The 25,087-nt window shown below is 41.1% G+C and overlaps 1 protein-coding gene across 2 annotated transcripts in view; it reads left to right on the forward strand.

Annotated features, from left to right (window-relative positions):
- The window catches only part of LOC135233631 (ciliary neurotrophic factor receptor subunit alpha-like), a 200,200-nt gene that overhangs the window by 83,575 nt on the left and 91,538 nt on the right, over positions 1-25,087 (forward strand). For both annotated transcript variants that reach the window (XM_064297384.1, XM_064297386.1), the window contains exon 2: positions 9,264-9,345. In XM_064297384.1, coding sequence (XP_064153454.1) covers positions 9,264-9,345 — 82 coding nt within the window. The remainder of the gene's footprint in view (positions 1-9,263; positions 9,346-25,087) is intronic.

Below are 25,087 nucleotides of genomic sequence, written 5' to 3' on the forward strand. Positions count from 1 at the left end.
CCGTGCAGTATGCAAATGAATACAGAAGGACTGAACAGTGCTGAATGGTGTGCTTCTTTAAGTATTAATCTATTCTTTTTTATTTTTACTCCTCTGTTGCAGTTAGTATGAAAGGTTAACAGTGGGGGAAAAAAATCCTAAGATGCATATATCTTTCAGTGACTGTATTTGCAAAGAGCTGTTGCACTACAAAGATGATTCTGTATTTAATATGTGACTGTGTATTAGTCATCATGCATGTGTCAAAACTACAAAACTGTGGATCTTCCCACTGAAAATTCAGCCCATAAAGTTTTTGATTTAGGCGGCAATACAGATAGAACTTTACATTACGATTTTGCGAATGTGAACTTCTGACATCCACAATTAGACGTTTCGTGTAACTGACGCCCTGGTGTCATATTTGAAAATAAATAGTTTACATTCTTAGTTGAAACAAACGGTACATGGGAATCTCAATGATGGATATTCCTAATAAACACAGCTTGTACACAGACAACAGAGACGTGATTTCAGAGAGAGAAACTCTGGGCGTGTCACGTCACATTGGGTTGTTTTTGTATTTACTGGACTGGACTGCGATGTGTCTGACGTGCAGTACAGGCTTGTTTGTAGGGCCTGTGTGGCCAGAGATTGATCATGTGGTCTTCAGCTGGGCTGGACTGACAGGCCTGTCCACTTAAAGTCACAGAAACTCTCAAGGTGCAGCAGACCCAGAGGAATCGAAGGATTCGGCTCATTTTTGCTCAAACAGTTTTTAAAAAATGGAAATCTGAATTATGATCTCATTTGCAGTCATTCATTTGGGTTTGTCATTTCCGTTAAGCTCGGTAAACTCCATGAATGTGAGGAAATGTGCTTTGACATGCTCTCCACTCTGTCTGTATCTGCAGTTTAGCCAACATTATTTTCATTTTAATCGTATGGTGGCATGGGGTCGGTATTAGCTATTTTAAATTTTAATAGTCTATTCTTCTGTTTCTAATAGCGTTTAGTGGATTTCATTGACGACGACGTTTACTTTGAGCATCCTGTAGATGGCTAGCCATGTACTCATTGACTGGGTGGAGGGTCTAATGGTGGGAAGCAAATCTTTTTGACTGTAAATACTAGTGACCTGAGTTGGTTATGATCAGCCAAGCAGAACATTTATTATTTCCATACTGTTTGCAAACTAATTAATAAAAAAGTAAAGATACCAGCTAGCAGCTCATTAGCCTGGCTAACGTTCATTTCAAGGGGCATTTTTAAGTTGCCCTTGCCGTAGAACTCCTGCTAGCTCGCTTAACAATTCCATCCGGCGAACGCATAATTTGTGACAGTTGGCCGCATTTCCTATTTCCTTTGTAAACGCATCAATACATTAACTCCATCAGGCCAAATATGGCCCGTCCGCTCATAAACCATTCCAAAATAAATAACCGTGTTTACCGTGAAGAATTACTAAATTGCTTGAGATTTCTGGCCCAGAGTCAAAGACTGATAGAGGACTTTGTGTGATATGAGTCACTCGTGTGCTGTAATGAGGACGCTTTTTGTTTAGCGGTAATTCAATTTAGGGCACTCTTCCACAGATTTACACAGCATACTCCAGCTTCCTGCCCCCCCCCCCACGCATACTCCAGCTTCCTGCCCCCCCACCCCCCCCCGCCCCCCGTGCCCTCCCCCCACCCCCCGTGCCCCCCCCTCCCCCTGTGCCAATCGGACTCCCGGGTCACAGAACCACGCTGACGCTTGGGCATTAATGTCACGCTAAGACTGGGGCTCTCTTCAGCCCTGTACGAGCCCAAAACCATTTCAGCCCTGTACGAGCCCAAAACCATTTCAGCCTTGTACGAGCCCAAAACCATTTCAGCCCTGTACGAGCCCAAAACCATTTCAGCCTTGTACGAGCCCAAAACCATTTCAGCCCTGTACGAGCCCAAAACCATTTCAGCCCTGTAAACCATTTCAGCCCTGTACGAGCCCAAAACCATTTCAGCCCTGTACGAGCCCAAAACCATTTCAGCCTTGTACGAGCCCAAAACCATTTCAGCCCTGTACGAGCCCAAAACCATTTCAGCCTTGTACGAGCCCAAAACCATTTCAGCCCTGTACGAGCCCAAAACCATTTCAGCCCTGTAAACCATTTCAGCCCTGTACGAGCCCAAAACCATTTCAGCCTTGTACGAGCCCAAAACCATTACAGCCCTGTAAACCATTTCAGCCCTGTACGAGCCCAAAACCATTTCAGCCCTGTACGAGCCCAAAACCATTTCAGCCCTGTAAACCATTTCAGCTCACGGCTTCTCAAACTGTGTTCTTTTGGAACTTTCCACAGGCCGTGCCTGACCCCGAATCGCTTCTGACATTTTTTGGATCTGCGTGTTGTTTAGTTTTCCGTGCGGGCTCCAGCGTTAAAAACAACAAAAACATTGAAATAGAAGGAAAAACGATGGTTCTGTTTGCTTCATTGATTTTTGCCGACTCGCTCTACAAGGTTAAATAGGGTTCGGCTCGCAGCAATGTCTAGTAATTTGCATTCGAGTATATTTTATTAAAGCAGAGGGGGAAATGGCTTGGCATGGATTTTAATCATCATTTATTGTTTGCAGAATATTAAGTCAGTCTGTAAATCAATAATACTATGTCCCATTGGACTCATATGTACTCTGATAGAGTTGAATTAACACTGAATATTTTACTGTGTATTGTCAGGACTCAGGGTATGCAATTACCACTAAATTTAACTAATTATCACTGTACAACACTGGTGATGAGAAAGATAACAAGTAAACATACACATTCATATTTACCATAGTTTCCATCATAGCATTTAATTCTGTATGTATATCATATGTTTTCAATTTACTTGAGATTTCTGAGCCTTTTACCCAAGAAATAAAGTGTAACATCCTCCTATAAGGGAATTCAACTGAACAAAAAACAAAACAAAAAAAAAACATGCATTCATAAACTATGATAATTGGCGAAAAATCCACCTCCAACCAATTTTCACATATCTAAATAGTGCAATAGTTTGTATACTGCACCTGTTCAAATCCTTAAAATAAACTCCAACATTTTTTCCCATTTCAATATAACTCCTGCTGTGATTGTGTTCAGAAAGTACGTGTCATACTGACAGTTAAATGTCTAGATAAATGTAAAGCATGATGTGGTGGTGTATGATTGAAAAATGCAGCATCTTGCTTTGAAAGTGTCATTTTTTGAAATGCCTCCTGGGCTATTAATAGATTTATAGTGTATCACTTGCATTCTAAGGGTTACTCAGGGTAAGAGTTTTTTTCTTTTTTAAATACAGTGCTAAAAGTAATGAAGATAAGTGTGAAAGCTCTTAGTTCCTTGACAGTCAGTTTAATAATAATATATCATAATAATAATGTATCATAAAAGTACAAACTGAGAAAAGGTTAATGAGAACAACACCAAGTGTCAAAAACATTAATCTTTTTAACTACTTTTCCTGGTCCACTAACTGCAACTTTTAAAAATGTATTTATTTATTTATTTATTTATTTATTTATTTAATTACTTTCTTACTTACTATATTAGCTGTTTTCATATACAGGCTGGCTTCTGCCAAATAAAATAAAAAAATGTCCTTGTCCCACACATTATGAGCTCACAATCAGTACAGTACATTTCGGTGATTTCTTCATCAGAAATGCATCAGAGTAGACATAACTTGCAATTAAGGATACTTCATACCAACTCTCATCAGTGTTACAGCCTGGAATATCCAATTTAAATGCAAATTTCCAGTGGCTACAGTGAAGAAGAAGGAAAATGGATCATTCAAAATGACAATGAATAATATATTTCAATCAACCAGCTAAATACTTGTGTCCCGTGGCAGTCAGAACAATAGGACAATGAAAGAACAGTCTTCAGTATACTGAGAGATGATTGGTTTGTTAAATATGCGTACCTGGCACCTACGCAGCTCCTCAATTGCTGATATGAAAATGTCAAGGAAAGACAGGAGCAGGAGTGACCAAACTACCTGAGACTGATTTTAACCTTTTGCAAAGGTGGAATAAGCATGTGTCAATCAATACCATACGGTTGCAGCAACAGGTGCCCTGAAAACCTTAAGTAAGTAATTCTGTATTACATTATGCATTATGTACAGTATATTACTCACCAAGGTTAGAATTACAGGGGATCCAGTGGGAGCTCAACCCCCCCCCCCCAATCACGCAAAAGAGACTAGTCCTACCCTAACTACAAAAAAAAAAAAAAAACCTGAGCCTCCTGGTCCACTATCTCTTTTTTATTGGTAGCATTGTTTTAATATTTGCTGATAAGGCACTTTGAAGTAAATGAACTGTGAACATTTTTTCTATTCCAGTATGTTCTTAAAAGCCTTTTACAATATATTTGCAGTCATAACGTGATTAATAGTAAATTGCCTGTCATTTCATTGCCGAACATATATTATGTTCATTACACTGTGGGGAGATATATCCTCAAAATCCAATTATCTCCTTGTAGATTAAATATTCCACATTTTAAGCAAACGCTTAAAAATTACTGAGAAATAATTAATCAAATGCAGTCATCACATTATCAGGTATTCATGATAAGTGAATTGAGTCAGCAGAGCTATTCACATGAAATGATGAATGTGACATGTTTGTCACAGATTTGTATAAAAAGAAGAGAAAATGTGTTGGTTCCCTGCAAGATCTCACTTACGCAACGAGGCACTTTCAAAAGTCAATGGTCTTAACGCAGTAGCTCTTCTTTTCCATTCCTCCAATAACATTCCTGTAATTCCCAAAACAAACCCTCACCCAATGGGGACGGGCCTTCCAGCGATTTCAAAACTAAAAAATTACTTAATTACTGATCTGACAAGGCAGCAGCCATGTCATCACAAGAGCTGTCAGCCTCCGAGGCTGAAAATCCCCACAGATAGACAGACGGATGGACGGGTTCTGTTCTCACCTGTGTTCCAGGGTCTCTGTGCTGAAGAGTTTCCAGTGGCCTCTGTGATTTAAACTGTCTGACTGTTCTGCTAGAGCCCTGTGAATGTTTTTGAAGAAGCGCTGCTTTGCTGCTTTTCATTTCTGATGTTTCTCATTAATTAGCTGTTCTGTATCTCCCATCTCGGTTTGACATCAACTGGTGTTGGTGATCTTTAAAGGTAAGATCACCTTTAAAGATTTAAGATCTTTAAATGTTGTCAGAGGTGTGCTCGTGACAAAAACGAATAATGGTGTTTTTCAATATATTTGTGTAAATGCGTGAGCTTGGCTAGATGTCTCCAATTTGCATATTTGTTTAATTGCTCCAGGTATAAAACAGTCAATTGAACAAGTACTCAATTCTAATTAGATTGCATACCAGTCAATATTACACATTTAACATGCCAAGTGACCCGATATAAATTTAGTTACTTGCACTTCGCTCACACGTTCTTTTCTACTAATAACCAAAGGCACACACCTGTGAAGTTATGCTGAGTCCTGATCTGTATTAATTTGCCTGCTCAATGGAACCTAGAAGATTCCAACTTTGAGCGACGAGTTTTCCAAATTGGATCTTCCTCCAGGGCTGGGGCTGGGCTTGCTGGGGCTGGGCTTGCTGGGGCTGGGCTTGCTGGGGCTGGGCTTGCTGGGGCTGGGCTTGCTGGGGCTTGGCTTGCTGGGGCTGGGCTTGCTGGGGCTGGGCTTGCTGGGGCTGGGCTTGCTGGGGCTGGGCTTAGGAAAATTCCAGACAAAAGAAGGGACTTTATTTCAGATGGGTTTCTTCAGCTCAAGTAATCATAAAAAGGCTGGCTCCAGAAATTGTGTGTGGCTATAACGCATGCAGCAGGAGGAGGTTATGTATGCATGACACTTCATCTACATCAATCAGAAGATATGAGTTGTGTATTTTTGCAACATCCTGAGAAAAATTATAAATATCTCCGTTGAAGCAGATGATACATTTGTGATGTTTTTTGTGTGATGCTGTTAATCTAAATTGTAATGAAGTGAACTAGCAATGAAAGCATATTATTATTGATCTTTACTCTCATGCTCAAACGTGGCCATCTCCTTTGGGGTCAGAATCATTTCGCATATGCATCAAGATGAAATTTGGGTCACAAATTGTGGATTTCTGTGCCAAACACCAATATGTGGCATCAGCAAAATTGCAAATGAGTAAGTGAGCAATTTAAATAGAACAACAAGATCAATGTGGATTCTGTTCAGAGCCTCAGCTCTGGAAATTATCACCATTGCATCTTTGGCCGTTTACACATGGCAGCTGAATTATGCAATGGTTCAGTTATGAAAATATAGAACAAATGTACGGAATTTGGCATACTGTATAAAGTTCCAGTGAATTGTGCAATGTAGTGGATATAAATCATATCTCTCGCACGTGATCGTTAAAGGTTATTAACAGTATTAGAAGGGCACAGCCAGCAGGTGTCGGGCATGGCATGGGAACAGCGGTGAGCTCATTCTGACTGGCGTTCGGGAATCTGCATACAGGAGGGGGACCTTGAGCTAAAAAACCTTTCAGCCCAAACAAAAAAAAAAATCTGTTTATGATTATGGTATTATGATATTGTATAATTACACTCAGGATACAACCTTGACTGCAGTTCCAGTCACTTTAAATGAAGCTGAAATAGAGGTTCCCATTATGAGGACCTGCAGTATGTTTTCTGTGCACCATGGCTGTGGAGCTGACTATTAGAAATGAGCACGGCTATTTTGCATCTTTGCAAATGACATCCATTTGCAACCGTTTGTTCTCTTTCACTGAGGAGGAAATTAAAGATGTATCCGGCATAAATAGAATTTATGAAGTACAATGTGCAAGTCGTTTTGTACTCTTTTGTGCAGTAATTATTTTGGGTCACTTGGTTAATATAATTACATAGCAAGAGTATTAGATAATGTATGAGGCTATTAGCATTCAAATATGCATACTCCATTCTTGTGAATATACAATTTGCACATTAAAGGCATTTATTTTTATAGGCATATGAAGATTTTATATTATTACAATATTTTTTTTTATTGACACCTTGTTATAATGTGAAAAGAGAATGTGTTGTTTGACTGTCATTAGGAAATGTATATATAGGAGTGTGACCTTGAGATAATAAACCTTTTTCTCTAGTAGCATGGGCACCTATGGTCATATAAAGATGTGCAATATGTGCATATTTTTTCATATTATTTTGTATTTATATTATTGAATGTTCACTGAGCTTACTTTGTTTGTCATCATTTTAAATGGTTGTCAGTTGTTTCTCAGAGAGTACTGTTGGCTTGTTAGTTTTAGGTCTTCAAATAAGACAGTTCAGCTAGGGCTAGGGTTAGGGTTAGGGTTATAAAAACGGTAAGTCGGAGGGCTGAGGGAAGTTCACGGCTGTGTTCAGCAGCTTAAAGAAAGGGTAGGACATGAGTTTGTTTTTGATTTTGGAAGAGCCAAAAAATTTCTCTAGTGTCATGGGTACTTCCAGGTACCAGGATGTTCCCACCTTAGCTTCACTGCTGATGTATTGCTACATATATTGCATGTACCACTGGTTGTCAGTTGTCTCATAACCTACTAGTCAGTAGTGACTTGTTGGCTTGTTAGTATCTTGTCATCAGTGTCATATTGCAAACAAAGACAGACATTCTTTCAAGGGGCATGGAGCAAGATTGCTAAAAAGTTCAGTCCTGTTTGCTAGCTAATAACACCTAGTAATGCCACCATGCACCACATAGTTAATAATCACATACGCTATTAGAAAATCAATTTGTCAACAAATGTAGGAGACAATAAGTAAACACCCATCATAAATTGATGAGCAGATATTAGATAAAATGGCTGTCTGCAGTAGCATGTTCCCTGATGCTTTAATGCCACAGCTTCACCTCAGAGCCACACCACACTTTCATACAGCAACACGGCTCCTTGTGGTTTATTCTTTGCATAATTAATTGCCTGGGGAGGATGGAAACAGGTTCCAACCATTGTGTGTGATCCTTTGTCTTCCGTTTCTTTATCGTGTTAAATGCATTTCATGGCCATCTCCGAAATGCGATATGATATAAGGATTAGCGTGTGAAATGGCTCATGTCTTTCTATTCATGTTATCTTGCATTACGTAATGTAGGTCTAATGGGTTGTGAAGAGGTGGGGGAAAGGTTTCCGTATTAAACTGCAGCTCATCGTGAATACACAGACAAAGGAAATACACCCCTCGGTGGATCAGCAAGAACACAATTCACTAGTAAAAATTGAATTGTGTTGATTTGTGTATAAATCACAAATGTGTGTGTATGATGTGAGTGCACGCTTGTAGGGGAAGCCTTTTCAGAACTTAAGTTGAGTTAAAAACGGAATAGTTTTATATATTTGTTCACAGTTACAGTACATTCACTTAAAATAGTCTTTGTGGGTTGGGCTGACCAGTTGAGTCTGTTTGTTTCAGATGAGGACGGTCTCCTTGGAGATGTGCATGTTGCTCATGCTCATCAGAGATGCAGATGTGCTTGTGCCTTATATCAATGGGAAAGTGCTCTTTGATAACAGCCTGGAGTCGCTCATCTGACACGCAAACTCCTGCCGTGAAGGCATGTGCGCCTCTGCGCCCCCAGTTCCCGGAACACGGGGACGTGGGGACACTGAACACTGCACAGAGCCCTGCACTGTCTGCATGCAATTATCAAACTATCCCAGACGGGGAGGGCGGGGTTAGGGAGCCAGTGGGTGGGGTTATGGAATCGTGGGTGGGGTCATAGAGGTGGCAGGTGGGGTTATGGAGGCGGTGGGTGTGGTTGTGGTGGCAGTGGGTGTGGGTATGGAGGTAACGAGCAGGGTCATGGAGGCAGAAGGCGGGGTTATGGAGTCAGTGGGTGTGGTTATGGAGGTGGTGGGTGGGGTTAAGGGGCGTTGGGTGGAGTCATGGAGGCAGAGGGCGGGGTTAGGAAGTTGATGGGCGGCAGTAGGGTGTTGCTGAGTAAGCTGGTCTTTCAGTAATGCTGTCCCTTTAAAACGTGGCACTCCCTGGGTTGGCACGCCTCTTGGATTATCGCTTCACTGATGAGCTCCTGAAGGCGGCCTTGGGAGGGAGGGAGGGAGGGAGGGAGAGACAGAGCGAGTGCGAAAGAGGGGGAGAGCGCTGTGAGATCACAGCGTGGAGCAGAAAGAAACTCGCTCCCTCCCCGCCCCGGATCGACTCAGCTCTGCTCCTGCCCCCCCCCGCACTCGCCCCGCTGAAGCCGGACGCTAACGCTAACCGGCGCGTTTGTCCTCCACAGATGGCCAACGTCGTCACCTCGGTGTGCTGCGTGGTGCTCGCCGCGGTGGTGGTGGTGATCGCACAGAGGCGCAGCCAACAAGGTAAGTCCCGAAACGCCTCCCCTCCAAAACGCTTTCCCTCCAAAACACTTTCCCTCCAAAACGCCTCCCCTCCAAAACGCTTTCCCTCTGAAACACTTCCCCTCCAGTCCCTGTTTTATCTGCCGCCCCCCTCCCTGTGTGGCAGTACTGCTGGGCCGGTCTTATGTGTGTGCGGTTTCATTGTCCTCGCGTCCTAGAACATCTGGACACTCCCTCCCCCCTGGAAGGACCGCGAAGAGATCGCATACTCGCTGCCGGTCACCTGACCATGGGTCACCTGACCGTGGAGATGCGTGGGGTGTTGAGTTACACGCTGGCTGTTGCACTGTATCTAAAAAAAGTCACTTGGTCAGATGAAACGGCTGAACAAAAAAGTGCGATTATCACCCTGGACAATGAGGGGAGGGATGGAAGTTAGAGTCACTTTGTTAGGCTGCTCAAAGAGATGGAATACAGAAAAGGGGTTATAACAACACCGTTTTATCTGTCAGTGTCAAAGGGGCTATCAGCTTTCAGTCACTGGAAACACTTCTGCTGTTTCTTTTATTTTCACCCAACATTGTCGATTTATTAACGGAAAATATGAGACGACTGATTGTTTGAAATTTTAAATAGTGGTACCCCAGATTTCCTATCAAGGTTCTTCAGTAGATTAATCTCAGGTATAAAGGCTGTGGAAAATGCTTTTGTGAAAGTGTCACACCCACCCTGGTGTTCTTATAGAAATGTTCTATAATGAGAAAAAACCCCATAATAACTCGCCCTGTCTTGTGGAATATATTTATGAGAACCAGAAGAAAAAAAAAAAGCAGGAAAATTGTGAAAAAGTCACCTATTTCAGAAATGGATATATTGACAGATACAAGGTCAGATTATTAATCTCTTAGGTGTGATCTGTTCCTATGCAACCACAGCCTTGCTGGTACATCGGTCTTTCATGACTTCACCTGTTATTGCCGTTGTCGTTATGGCGATGGCCAGTGATCTGAAGCCGCACTTGATTGACATTCCATCAGTTTGATGCGCTTTCGGTGGCGGTGGTGTCATGGAGACGGAGCGGCCCGCCGCCTCAGGCCGTGCCCGTGTTTGGTATTCACGCCCAGGTCCGGCTCTCTCGCCGTGGGCGATTTACAGTCTCTGCTGACATCACTCGATGATGCGTGTCACAACTTACTGCTTCCAGTAACGGTCCCGATCTGCCGCTTCCCAGCAATTATTCCATTTGTCTCGACTCCCGTTAATCAAGAGCCCGGCCGACGGGAGACCCGTTTCCGAACGGCGCAGTTAACGGAGCGGCCGCAAGGCGGGACGCGCTGGTGCCCGAAATACTTTCAGAGGAACGTCGCCAGTTACAGACGCTCGCTACTCAAACGCAGAGAGAGAAACGTGACATTTTAAACAGTGTATTAACCCCCCCGAGGGCACAAATAGGAGGTGTAATTAGTGCTAAATGAGCTCAGGAGGCAGTCCTGAATAACACTGCAAATAGAAATAAATTCAGACATTTTCTTTTAATCGGTGGTTTAAAAAAAAACAATGGCACCTGTTACAAGGACAAAGCAATCACACAATCCCCATCGTCTTGAATCTGCACCAGATGTCTACCAATCCGATATGTTTAAACATATACATTTTTATAATAGACAGTGCCACAAAGCTAATTGCATCTCAGTTGATTTGCGCTGGGAACATACTCTTCAGTGTTTGTAACGCATTCAGTCTGTGGGCACATTGGTTGGTATTATTATACTGGATTACAGCATTATTCTAGATATGGCTAACTTTGGAACGGTTAGGCATTACAGATCTGCAGGAGTAAAACTACAGTCCATAACAGCATAAATCTTTTATTTATGCTTTGGTACCGGTTCAGTTTATGCCTTCAGTTTTAAATTGGGTTGATAAACTAACAGTTATCACTGAAACAAAAGCTGCTATGTTACAAAGCAATAAATGAACCTTATTTAGTATGTGTTATACTGCTCGACGTTATAATTCCATCAAATTATGCTGCTGTTACTGTGGAAATATCATATTTTTTAAAACTGAAATGCATTTGTTTAGAACGCACTGGAGTTCTGGCAAGGTTTTATGCCATCAAATAAATTTACACGGCATGTAGACTGCTCAGTCTCTAGAGAAAGGTATTCTTGTGGCATTGACTTTGTGGCCATTTGTCCTTATTCTTCAGGATAATTATTCTTATTTTCATACTGCCATACTTTTGATGAAATGGACAGTTGCAGACATGTATGAAGATTTACTTGTAGAAAACATATCAGGAAAATGGATGGGCTAGACAGCCTATTTGTTTGAGTGATGAAGACCGGAAGACAGTTTTGCAAGGCTTTTATATCATACGACTCTCATCAAAACAAACAACAACCAAGAAGAATTTTGCTGTTTATGGGTTATTACAGAAGTATTGCATGCTTTCCAGAAAACAGAATTTGTGACTCTCTCTTTATGTTTTTGTAATACAGAAAATGAATCACCTCAATTTCTGGTTTCAGTCCCAATCTTTCCCAATTTTCCAATTCCCTGTTTTCTAGTGAAGCATGTTTCTGAAAGTGTATCCGAAAAAAAAGTCCAATAGAAGTCAAATCAAATCAAATTGAATTGGTGGCTGACTTAAATAAATGTAACGTCACAGAAACGGGATGTCTGTACTGAGATTCTCAAAAATTGCGTTGTACTTTGCACTGTATGGGTACCAGCCATAACATGTGAAGAGGACATAGAATACTTTTACTGAAATCAATCTAAAGAGGAGGGGACATGGTGTATGCAGTGTAAATCCCTTTCGGAGTGATACAGTGTTCCAGGGAAATGATTGGAAGTCCGTGTTGTTCTTTTGATTTATCATTGAGGCGGGTGAGAAACCCATCGAAAGACAAGATTGTTCAGAACGGTTTCCAGACCAATCGTGGAGCGGGAATGTAATGTCCTTTGGGTGACAGCTGCATTTATCACCTTTACCTGCCGCCATCACACAGTCATCAGCACAGCAACAGCACTTCTCCGTTTCTCTTTCTTTATGAGAGATCGCTCATTACTTCCAAAAATAATGAAAAAGAAATTCCAAAATGTGTGTGTGTGTGTGTGTTTTTGTGTGTGTGTGTTTATGTGCACATGTGTTCACAAGTGCAGCTTTTTTCCTCCTCAGACATAATTTAGAGAGTTTGTTTTGGTGAGGATAAAAAAGTATTTGAGAGCCAAAGATTAGAATGCAAGCCATTGACTAGCCATTCAATGTATGAAAAGTCTATGAGAAGAATGCATATACAGTATATATATGTGGTCAGGCACTGATTGGGCGATTAGACCTGGCTAGCAGTGTGCTTTCCAATTGATCCCAAAGGTGTTGGATGGAGTTGAGGTCAGGGCTCTGTGCAGGCCAGTCAAGTTTTTCCACACCATTCTCAGAAAAACCCTTTATATATGGACCTTGCTGTGTGCACTGTCATGCTGAAACTGGAAAGGGCCTTCCCCAAATTGTTGGGGAAGCACAGAATTCTCTAGATCGTGATTGCATGCTGTAGCATTAAGATTTGCCTTCACTGGCACAAAGAGGCCTAGCCCAAACTATGAAAAATAGCCCCAGACCAAGGGGTGTCCAGATACTTTTGGTCATATATATATATATATATAGGAAAGAGTATAAACAGAGATCATAAATAATAAAATAAATGGAGTAATGTAATAATGAAAGGATTATCTGGCATGGATACCATGTTTTTCTTGGTCTCCTATACTGCTCTTGTCAGGGGAAATATGTCTCCTTGCTTTCATGCATGCTTACAGATGTTAATCTAAAACAAGCATTTATCAAAAGCAGACTCTGTAACGCAAATATGGAGAGGGCGGAAATGAAGGGAACGCTGGAGATGAGGACTTTTATTTTCCGTGATGAACGGTGCCGCGGCTCCACCGCTGAACGTCGCTCGAGAGGAGGCCTTTAGCAGATCGGACGGTTTTGGTGGAATGTGTCTTCAGCAGGGTGCAGAAGTGCTGGGGCTCATGGTTCTCCTGAGCGACTGGCGCGCACGGACTCACCCGCCATTTCAGACGAAGTTACTTTACGACCGTGCGTCCCGCTCCTCGGTTAAACCGGCGGCCGGCCTTCCTGCGGAGGGCCTGGGCCCGGCGTGCGGAGGGCCTGGGCCCGGCGTGCAGAGGGCCTGGGCCCGGCGTGCGGAGGGCCTGGGCCCAGCGTGCAGAGGGCCTGGGCCCAGCGTGCAGAGGGCCTGGGCCCGGCGTGCGGAGGGCCTGAGCCCGGCGTGCGGAGGGCCTGGGCCCGGCGTGTGGAGGGCCTGGGCCCGGCGTGTGGAGGGCCTGGGCCCGGCGTGCAGAGGGCCTGAGCCCGGCGTGCAGAGGGCCTGGGCCCGGCGTGCGGAGGGCCTGGGCCCGGCGTGCAGACCGTAATTGATCCAGATAAATTGAGCGTGTAATTGACATACGCCTGGATTCAGCCAGCGCTCGTTCCTGCCCTTTGACTCAATTAATTTCAAGAGTTTGTTTTGCGCCGGAGAAAAGTAACACTTGCTTGTAGCTGAGAGTCAAAGTTAAGGGGAAAAAAGCAGATTGATTCCAGGCCATAGTCTGTTATTAACAGGGTAACACTGATAGCAAAGAGCAGACAGCCGTACTGAAAAGATGAAGCAGCTCTTTGTGCTGCAGTACGGTGGCGATGCCAACCCTTGTGTGGAGGATGCCTTGTAGTGTGCCCAGTATTTACTTTATTTTTACTGCTGTTTTTACATCGTGCTTTTTCAAGCAACCAATCAGAAAGTCAGACCTGTCATTACACTCCGCCCCCCACCTGCTAATGACATCACACCTGGGTGTTTTGACGGCGATACTCTGCCAGTTTTTTTCACGCATCGCTTAATGACATGCACATCAGCAATCGGTCAGTTCAGTAAGTGCACCGTCTTTGACAGAAAATAACGAATCACCGAAAGATTCCCTGTATACAGGGGAGGAGACCCAGGGGTAGACCTAGGACACACTGGAGGGATTATATTCTCCGGCTGGCCTGGGATCGCCTTGGGATCCACCGGGAGGAGTCTAAGGAAGTCGCTGGGGAGAGGCACGTCTGGGCTGCTCTGCTTGCTCTGTTGCCACCGCAACCCTGACTTGGACCAAGCATTTATAAAATGGATGGATGGATGGATGGATTCCCGGGATATATCTACATTATCAGTTGTGACTCCAAAAACACGCTTAGAAAGAGAAGAAAACCAGGCGGAAAACTTTAGGTTGACGGTGGTCCCAGTCCTGTGCTGTGTGGAAAAACAAGCTTGTCAGTTTAAGTTAGACTCAAGCATCAGAAACTAATTTTCGTTTCACTTAGGGCCTTTTCATAGAAAGCAACAGCATGCGAATGGTCATTAATTAGGATTCGGGCCACAAGCAGTGAGGGTAATACAAAACCTGAACAAGTGCGAGGTGTTTGTCTTCTGGCCCGTTCCCAGGGAGGAGAATTTGCAAACTAATCCTGCAGCAGACATTCTGAGTGGGAAGCACTTTGGACCGCACTCGGTGGGGAGTAGAATCAGAGGTGCTCTAGTCAGCCCGTTCAAAAAGAGGTGGTTTCTGTTGAAGCGACATGAATCCACATTTACAGTCTCTGCGCTCACTTCATAAAATACCAGCGTTTTAAATTTTATGCTGTAAGGCAATTGCCAATGGTTACATTTTCTATTATGGTTAATGGTTATTTTAATTTATACTCTGTTTAATAATTCATGAACAAAGCTACAGGGGCATTTTTATAAATGCACAAATATTGAACTAACAGGCGCAAGGACGTTAGTAATGTCACAATATTGAACTTACTTTTATTAATATTCACCACTGTTCTGGCAGGTCAATAGCAGGATTAAACAATACTGCAATGGCCTTCACACAAATTCACTAAACATGATTTTGGCTGCAATTGTTTTTTTACGGCTGGCTGTTCAGTTAAGGAAATCCTTAAATTGATGCCTATCAATACTCAACTTATTGTGAATTCAATCGGCTGAGTAGTCATAGGAATGATAGTGTGTGTGGAAGTGCCCAATTGCATGATGGGGACTGTAGTTCAGTACAGAACCTCTTTCTTTAATTCAATAAACATGTGTCCTTAACTTGACTCTCAACTGAATGCAAGCTTTTTTCCTTCACAAACACACTGTGTGAAATTCAGCAATCACTAAAATAACACCAATTTGTGTTTGTGAAAAAGAGTTAAATTAAAGTCCAATGTTACCTTGATCCATTGCATGTCATAGGACAGCCAGAAAATGAAAGCACTGCAATACAACATCAAATGTCTTTTTGCACCCAAGAGCTCAGCATGCAATAGGCTATAATTTGAATGCCATACATGAAAGGCTTTTAATTTTGTCTAATGTGATGAAATTACATTTGTGCTCTTTATATTAAATATAATGTACAGGGATCTGGGTGCATTAAATGATATTGCTCATAATGACGCAATCAGATACTGGCTCGTAATTACAGTTTGAATTTCTTGCCATCCAAAATGATTTCATGTTCAGGATAAAGTATGTTCTAAATATGGAAATATATCATTCTGAAATTCTTTAGAATATTGTATATTGGAGAAAATGTAATGAAGATGAAAATGGAAAATTACATTACAATAGCTTCAGTGTGGACTGAAGCTATTGGTATGAATTGTGTCCGATGCCAAATTAAATATGTGGTTATAGCAAAACAGATAAATCTATGGTGTTAGTCACAGACATCATTTTCCTCTAAACAATATTGTCAGAAAATTAAATTCAAATTATTTTGTTGATTTTTCTTCTCTGTCTCCATTGGATTTTCCGGTCAAAAGCAGCAACATTCATCTGAAGTAATTACATGGTGAGCAGGAGAGGGGAACCTTTAAATTAGTTGGTATTTGTTGGAGTAATGCATCATATTTGAATCTGGCTTTGGGCTAAAATGTACCACAGAAGGAATATGTGAAATTATATCATGCCCTTCTAAAAAAAAAGTGGGTGGGGGGGGGGGGGGGTGTATGGTGGCCTGAAAGTGGTTGGTTGCATGATTGGATAGCTGTGCTGGCTTGTTTGTGTTTTATTTTTATGAAGCTGTTAAATTGCAAATTATACTCCAGAGCACTCAATCACTTATTTGAGCCCTGCTTCTGCCCTGGTTAAGGGGGGGGGAGCATCTCTGTCTGTAACACAGACACTTCTGTTTGTGCCCTGCTACCAGCTGCACAGAGAGCCCACAGACCACTGAGCCCTGTGCTCATTTAAATGCCAGAGACCAAAGAGCACGCTGAAATGCTTATCCCCAAAATACTTTCTCTTTCTACACTTTTCCCCCGATTCAAAAATTGTGAGATTGCTATTTATGTTGATTATGAGGTACCTGTGACAGCTATTCTGGGCTTGCGTATTTACTTCTCCATTTATGTTCATTTTGACAGGTGTGAAAGCGTTCCTAACATTAAGAGTGCACACCCAATAACGAGCCTGGAGTGTGCTTCCACAAGGCAGATTGTGCTGATTTTGCCTGTGCTGCCACACAGTTACCTTACTGAGATTGCTCCTGTGAAAGTAACTTTAGTATGCATGAAATAGCATTTATTTTTCCATTAAAAGGTTAACTTTTTATCTAATATAATGTTGTTAGATTGTATAATATTGAAAATATTCATTTCCATTAACGGTTGATGTATTTTGGCTTTGGTCAGTCATGAAAATTTCAAACCAAGAAATTGTCACTTTTCATTAAGGAACTTGATTCTGATCCCATTTACGCTGTAGAATGCCAGGATAAACTTTGATACACAACTGTATTATTAAAATATTTAATGGAATTACAAACAAAAATTGCCGTCTTAATGCCTAAAGTACTGTAGCTCAAGTGGGAATGATGTGAGTTTTATTGGTTTTTGCTTGTTTGTTTTATCTCTGATAAACCTAAGAATTTCTTGCTAGGTAAATGTTAAAGCTGGAGTAAAAATACCCAAAGAACTGTCCTGTTCAGTTTCTAAAAGCAGCTCACAAATCTGATACATGTCTTGTGGATCTTTGTTCTGTATAATTCAAAGACAAATCTTGCACTCATCACAACTTTTGTCACTTCCTATTATTGACAAGGTGAACCTTTTGATTTCTTCAAGGTAGCAAACAGACTTAGGTGATCCTCTCAAGATGTGGATTTTTCTTTCCCGAGCAGTTGCAAATTACCCTGATCAAAGGCTGTCATTTTATCTTCACGTTTTGCATATGTAGATATGTTAGTGTTCACATAATGCAGAACACATGCCTTCTGGTTCTGGAGGTCCGATGACAGCCTCCCCAGTCCTACGGCTCTCGCTGTGTGAAAACGAGCAGGTGCCGCTGATCCCCTCACACCGCTGCCTCCTGTCCCAGGATCCAGATCCAGGTGCATTACACGTTAACACTGTCAGCACCCGCAGAAGGCGACACGGAGATCTTTTCTTTCAGGCTTTGAAGTGTTTCTTGCGTAGCTTCAAAGATTAATGTGACACGCTGCTTACATTAAGCGTCAGGCTGTACAGGTCTACACAGAGTCTGTTTCTGCTTGCATTATGTCTCAGGCTGTACAGGTCGACACAGAATCTGTTTCTGCTTTCAGATCTCCTCCTGGGCTCAGTGAAATCCTGTGGAAAGACAAGTTCAAATAAAGTCATTTTTGGCTTGAATTATGAATCAAAAATACATTTACAAAACAAATTATTTTTTTTGTCAGTACCCCCACGTTCCCTTGCTCCTCTCAGCATTATAACTATTATCAAATATCATCTTTTTCCTGGTCTAGGATTTATTAAAAAACTGCTAGTCACAAAAGCTTGTTTCGATATGAAAAAAATTAATAATAAAATTGATGTTCACGTGACGAGTTTCAGTTCTGTCACAACTCTAATCTGTCCCCCACCCATCGTTTGTCTATTAAATACTACAAAGCAGCAAATATTTAACTATTAACTGTTAATAAAAAGGTATAATAGTGTTGCCTGGATTCATTCCGCTCCTGAATGTTAAATGCAAGTGTCATTTATTACTTACAGTGTAGTGAGTAAAGAAATCACTGAAATGTTGATTTAAAAAAAAAAAAAAAAGAAATAACACCTTTAGCCATTTGTAACTCAAAAACAAAAATGCTGAATGTGAGCCTGTTATCTTTATGTTGTAGCTGAACCGCAAAGCAGACTGTGTGCTGTGGAAAAAATACCATCCCAAGATAAAATAAAACTTATTTAAAGATAGCTGTATACCAGTTTATCCTGTCCTATTTTCAGATAATATATGGCACTGCAATACCTGGAAGCTATACCCAGACAGAGTTCATGAATTTTGTGCTCAACTGAAATAATTTTAGGTCAGATGCCTTTTGGACACTGTTTCCAGTGTACCTGCCATTCAGGAGCATTCCTGCTGTTGAGAACTCCTAATTTTACTCTCTCCCTGGTGTGAAGAAAAAGTACTTTGTACTGTGCTAATGTGCCCACTCATCTAAACTGATTTGGCTTCATGGTAGTGATGTAAACTGTTACTTTAGTCCAATTAATTTTTGTCACATTCATAATAAATGTTTCACATGCTTTAGAGACCTAATACACATGTCCTTGGACTATAGTTTTGCAATCAATGTTTATACATTTTGCCATATTAGTTTATTATTTAGTGTTTGCTACATGGGAAATCATACAGTAAAAAGGTAAACATATTTGTCTGATGTATTTGGCCCCTGTAATCGCTGCTTGCAGCTACATTTTGGAATTGAGCTGAGTGCCATGTAGCTACTCCCACGAGCAAGGGACCTGTCAGTGAATGAAGACCTATGAGCTGCCAAGTGCATTTCCTGTTTCTAAGATGTGTGAAGATAAATATGTAAATATATAGATGTGCTTTGGACAAATGATGGGGGAAAATGGGGAGGGGGGGGAGCTCTGAATAGATGGGGATTGGGAGAGTGCCAGGTGTGTGTGTTTGTTCGCCATTTCCAGCCTTGGCTACATGTCTGGACACACGTGGTACTGAATGCGTCCATAACAGGGAAAAAAAGGATAGTGATGCCAACCGGGGGGTGGGAGGTGGGAGAATTAATTATGCAATGCCCTCTGCCCATTTCCAGCTTGCGTAAGAACGCCTGCCTTATTGATCTAGAAATATATGCACACACAACATTCTGGGTGTTCTCAACTAAATTTCACCAGTTTTCAACCCCCAGACTGGCAGCATTTTCTTGTACTTTTTGTAATTACATTAATTAAGTTTTCACTGTCTCATGAGGTTCTCTAATGAGCAAAATGCCTTCTGTACAGATTTGCTTTCCAGTAAAATCGAATATATGACATAATTAGCATATTGCAGAATGCGTATAATAAAATATGCTCCACAACAGTGTACATAATTACATTTTGGCAAAGCTAATAAGGTAACACTAAATGTAGATGTGATGTCCTTCATATTAGAATAGTGCAGAAAATAAGCCAACACAAAGACTGCTCTTCTCCTGCTGCTAATAGATTTTTTTATGGACAATATTTTTATCTGTCACCGCACCAGGATATAAGATATAAATGTGTCAGCGTATAATGGGTGAAATTGCCAAAATGTGATTCTGAGATTGTGATTTGGAATTTCAAACAAAGAAAATGACCAATTGCAACCTCAACCAGACACATTGGCAGTTGCTTTCTTTTTTAACGTGAGTCCGACAGACGGCATTGTGTGTAGTGTATTGTGCTTTACAATATACCTAACCCACTAAGTGAATTACCCACTGTTCGTGCGAGCAGTCTCAAAAACACATTAATCTGTATGGTTTTTCCATTACGCTACCAATCAATTGCGAAAGGGACATCCGCACACATGAGCAGCCAGCGGATGACAGATCCAGAATTGAAGAGGCCTGCTGTCTTTAAAGCCGTCAGCCCATTTCAGCCTGCCGCTGGGTTCCATTCCATTTCGGAAAATTGGTTTAAGGAGATGTTGGACCGAATCGCTTGGCCGTGTTGCAGCCGATAGAGACTGTGACTTTGAGGGGACTCGAATTCGGCAGAGAAGCATCCTGACCTATCGCAGCAAAAAGCAGATTAGAGGATATTGTCTCTGGAAAACAGTGAGAGCTGACTGTGTGCTGAACTGTTAGGGGAACGTCAAATACGAGAGAAAATTGACTTGGAATAAGACCTGATTCACACCGGTCTTCAGAAACTGGGTGCTTTTCTAAAACCATCTGAAAGAAGCCTGGAAAGAATGGTGGCAGAAGGAAGTGGGCCTGGAATCAAAGATACTGCAGCCTGGGTCCACATGGGTTTCTATGGAAGAGTTTCTCAGAGAAGAAGTCATTGTAACTCGTCGGCATGTGAGGAGGATTGTCACTTTGGGACTTGCCTCAAGGGATAGTGATGAATTGTACCCGTTTATTTAGTACCATACCTGCTGATGCTTCCTGCTTCATGGAACTGTTGATGAGGGCAAGTGTGACTCCTACTGAATATTTAGTACAGTCATGATAAAAAAGAAAAAAAGCTGTCATATTTAATAAACATTTCTGATGAACGAAGCATGCATAATGATAATATACTAAATAATGCATATGGAATGGAAATGCTGATATCCATACCATATTCCTTCTAGAAATAAATTACACATAAATTATATAAATATAACTGCAAGCACCAATTATATGGTTCCAAGCACATGTCGCAAGTATAGACAGAGAAAACATTATGGAACACAGACAGATAAATAAGCAAAGGTTTCCCGAGGACTGCACAGGCAGTTGATAAGTTGTGAATAATTGTGTGTTAGGCCATGACCTTTCAACATTTTTACGAACTAAAGACATCAAAGACTTCTTGCTGTCGTGGAAATGACAGCTTTGGAATTTGAACCAACAACCTTATGTTTTGAAGGCCTGATCCTTATCCATCAGGCCTCTCTCCAGTGTAGCGTGTTGGGACATGGAGGGGGTTGTAAGGGGTGTAGCGTTGTGGCAGCCCAAGCTACTGTGTGTTGAAAGCCTCAGAAAGTTTATTATCTTCATTAGGCCTTTTCATCTGCCAGTTTAGTCATGGCTTTAGTCCAGACATCATAAGTCTTTAGTTTGATGGATTCTGATCAAACTATAGTGAAGTTTTCACATTGTCCTAATTGCAATCCTTGATGCATATTACCTCAGGTGTATAAACCTAACTGTGTCATTATGGGATGTGTTGCTATACCAACCGTCAGTTCCCCTTGCAGTGCAGCTTGTCCTGCAGGACTGCACCTCTCTACACGCTCACCACGCACTGCATGCTGGGCCTCCCACTGCTAGCCATGTAGTCACCAAAGGATCTCATTTTTATTCAAAATAGCTTACAGTCGATACGCTAACACACACACATGCACGCATGAACGCACGGACACACACACACACACACACATATGCACACACACTTGAAAGCACACACACACACAAATGCATATATATATTTGTATATGTACGTATGCCGTATTTTCAAAAGCATGTTGTTTATTCTAATTATTTCAACGATAGAACATCTGACCCAGGACTGAACCTGGCAAACTCATAATTACCTAGAGCCCCTTACCTCTTACCCGTACTCTATTGCGGACTTTGTCCAGTGTTTGCTCTGTATTGCTCTCGGATAGTTCATGATACAGTAGAGTGGTAATTGCGGTCAGTGTAGATCATTTCTCCCTCTGGACTGTGGCTCTGTGAGCTAAACACACTGATATGACTGCAGCCTGCAGGAACACCTGGAGGAGGATATCTGCTTTGGGAAAATAAGCTTCTCTGAGACAAATTTATTTGGGAACCTCCGTTTGCCATGATGGTGATAAAAAATACTGTCAATCACTCCATCTTCCATTAAAGAGGACCGTTAGCATTTTCCTGGAGTATTCCAAGCAAGCTATACAGTAACTATACAGGGGGGGATTTGCTATGAATATGATTTTCTTGTCGAGGGAAGTGAAGTGTAGGAACTGTCAAGTCCCCTAAACTAATGGGATGATCTGGATGCTTGCCATCCAATTGTTGTTATTAACCTCTTAGCACAAAGCCCCTAGTTGTCGGCAGGCTGGCGTGCCTACTAAACTCAAACATTCGGTGCTACTGCAACCAAAGTGTGAGCTAAAAACAGAAACGCGTTGTTTTAGTTTCATTAGTAGACGATACACAACAACTATGCCGAAAACGGAGTTTGACAGCCCCACCATTGTCGCTCTGGTCATTCATTTAACACGCACCCCCTCCCTGCAGTCTCATCTACAAAACACCCCCCACCCTGGACATAATGGACAATACTGTCTATCTTGGCATTCATAAAAATATCCTTTCACCACTAAAAAATCATATTCCGTCATAGCAACAAGATAAACCCGACAATAGCCCTAAGATATGCCTATACAGCATGAAAACGCTGCTCACTGAATAATGAAATAAACAAGAAAAAGTTTTTAAAAATGATACCATGTCATTCTACAGTCAATATCTGGGACTAAACATTGAATAACTATACAATTTTAGTGTTGGTTTTACGTGTAGAGATGTCCCTTTTGAGACTGCGTGGTCATATATTGTCTTGGACAATCCGTTTGGGAAATATACGCGTATTTATGACGCCTGGGTCTCTTCCAAAATAGCTTTGCGTAATACCACACCTGTTGTTTACGGCGTCGTCGCCCTTTTTAGTACAGTCTGGCTTGATTGACAATTCATTTATTCAGTAGGTGAGAGTATAAGCTTTCTAACGATGTATAACATGTCTAATCCTGCTTTTGGAATAGCGTTTTATAGGTCAGCGTAACAGAAAATATTCTTAACATCGCATTCATTTACTCATTCACTCTATGTTAGCAGAAAAATACCGTGCACCTAACGAAACGTGGTCAACGATATTTCGTAATTTCTTGGAAAATACTATTATTATTGAGGACTTCTGGACGTAGCTAAGCCATATGTTTGCTGATAGACCTAGCTGACATCGTTTTCTGGAGCAAAACAGAAGCGAACAGAACAGTATGATTGATACTACGCTGTCTCCATCTACTGAACATAGATGAGATTTCATCATTGCTATGTAAGTATTACTGCTCAAAATATTTCGGTTATATACGTTATTTTTGAAACTGAGAATCTTTAAATAAGTTAGCGGTGTTATATATTATTGTGGATATTTCACACTGTAATGTAAGCATTAGATGGTAGTGTAATAGTTTTTGTGAAGCATGCAACAGTGATGACTTGAGAGTCCGATCATTGCAAAAACGTGGTGGACGGTTGAAAATTGTTTTCATGTCGTCCCATTTTCATACAAGAAAACATACGAGAGTACAGAGTATAGAAATACACACGAGTTAATTATTACACATTTAGGTACTGTACCGCATTGTGTGACAATATTTTTGCATTCTTTTTTAAAATCTGATTGCAATGTTTCATCTTAAACCTTCATAAGGGGCTCATTTATATGCTTTATAATGGACAAAAAGCATTTTATTCAATTTTGGAGAGATTTTGGATAAGTTTCTGGACCCCTAGATATTTTAGAACGCTGTACTGACTGAAAGCTTGTAATTCCCACTTGAAAATTATGCAACAGTGATTTTCTTGAGTCAAAACAGTTGATTTGTAGTGAAATACGTGAATACGTTGTGATTTACAGCAATGCATAATTTAGACATTTTGGATAGATTTGGAGACGCTGGGTACACTGCTTAGTTTTTGCTTCATACATCTGTAGTAGTTCTACATATCCACTCTTAGATTTTACAAACTTGTGGTCAAGAAGTTTTTGATCTAGCACATGTATAGTTTAACCTGCTGTATATATGCAATCTCTCAGTATTTTATTGCAAACTTAAAAAGTGCAAATTCATTTTAGATTTTTTGTCAAAACAATTGCATTTGTGGCACTTTATATCTTCCAAAATTATGAATATAAACTAATCTGCGTTAGTATTGTAAATTGTACAAATGTCTTGCTTCATTTAAGCCATTTTTCAAGTCTCTGTGGTGTTCACATCTGGAGTTATAAAGCTTTAAATAGGGTACCCCCTAAATGGGCAAGGTTTGGCAAGATTTGGCTTGTGCGTGTGGGGTTAATAAAATTATTTAATTATTTTTGTTTTTTCAGGGTCTACTTATACTTATTCATTTCTCAGGCTACAAGTGAGGCTTGGCTGTAAAGAATCTGCTCAATAAACATTAGTCCAAACATATTAAACAAATATGTTTATGTCAAGTGCACAAATGGTTTTTTCTATGTACGCCCGGCTTAAGTGTATCTGCAGTGGTGTTGAATATGATCAAAGGCTATATGCTGGCTATGCTCTGTCACTGTACGACCGATACGCTGTGATTGTGTCCAATAAATTAGACAAAGCTACGCTGCTGTTTCTTTTAAAAAATTGATCACTAATGCATTGTACTATTAGTCTGAATTGCGTTGGTGTCATTTGAGTTGTGTTGGTGATTTTCCCACTTTAACAAACAAGCCTACAATTCAGTCACCAGACAATTGTTGCTGTATGTTTTTAGACAAAGGCCTGCAGTGTAAATCGTGAGTCTTTTCAATAGCTTTTTTTTTTTTTTTCCAAAACAACTTTTTGGAGAACATTATGTTATAAAAATTCAAAATCCCAACAAAAGGTATGGTTCAATATGGTGCTGCTGTGTTGTTCTGCCCACACTGTCTGTTACTGCCCGTTCTTCCTCCTGAACAGCA

Source organism: Anguilla rostrata, chromosome 10, assembly GCF_018555375.3.
Source record: "Anguilla rostrata isolate EN2019 chromosome 10, ASM1855537v3, whole genome shotgun sequence".
NCBI classification, from domain to species: domain Eukaryota; kingdom Metazoa; phylum Chordata; class Actinopteri; order Anguilliformes; family Anguillidae; genus Anguilla; species Anguilla rostrata.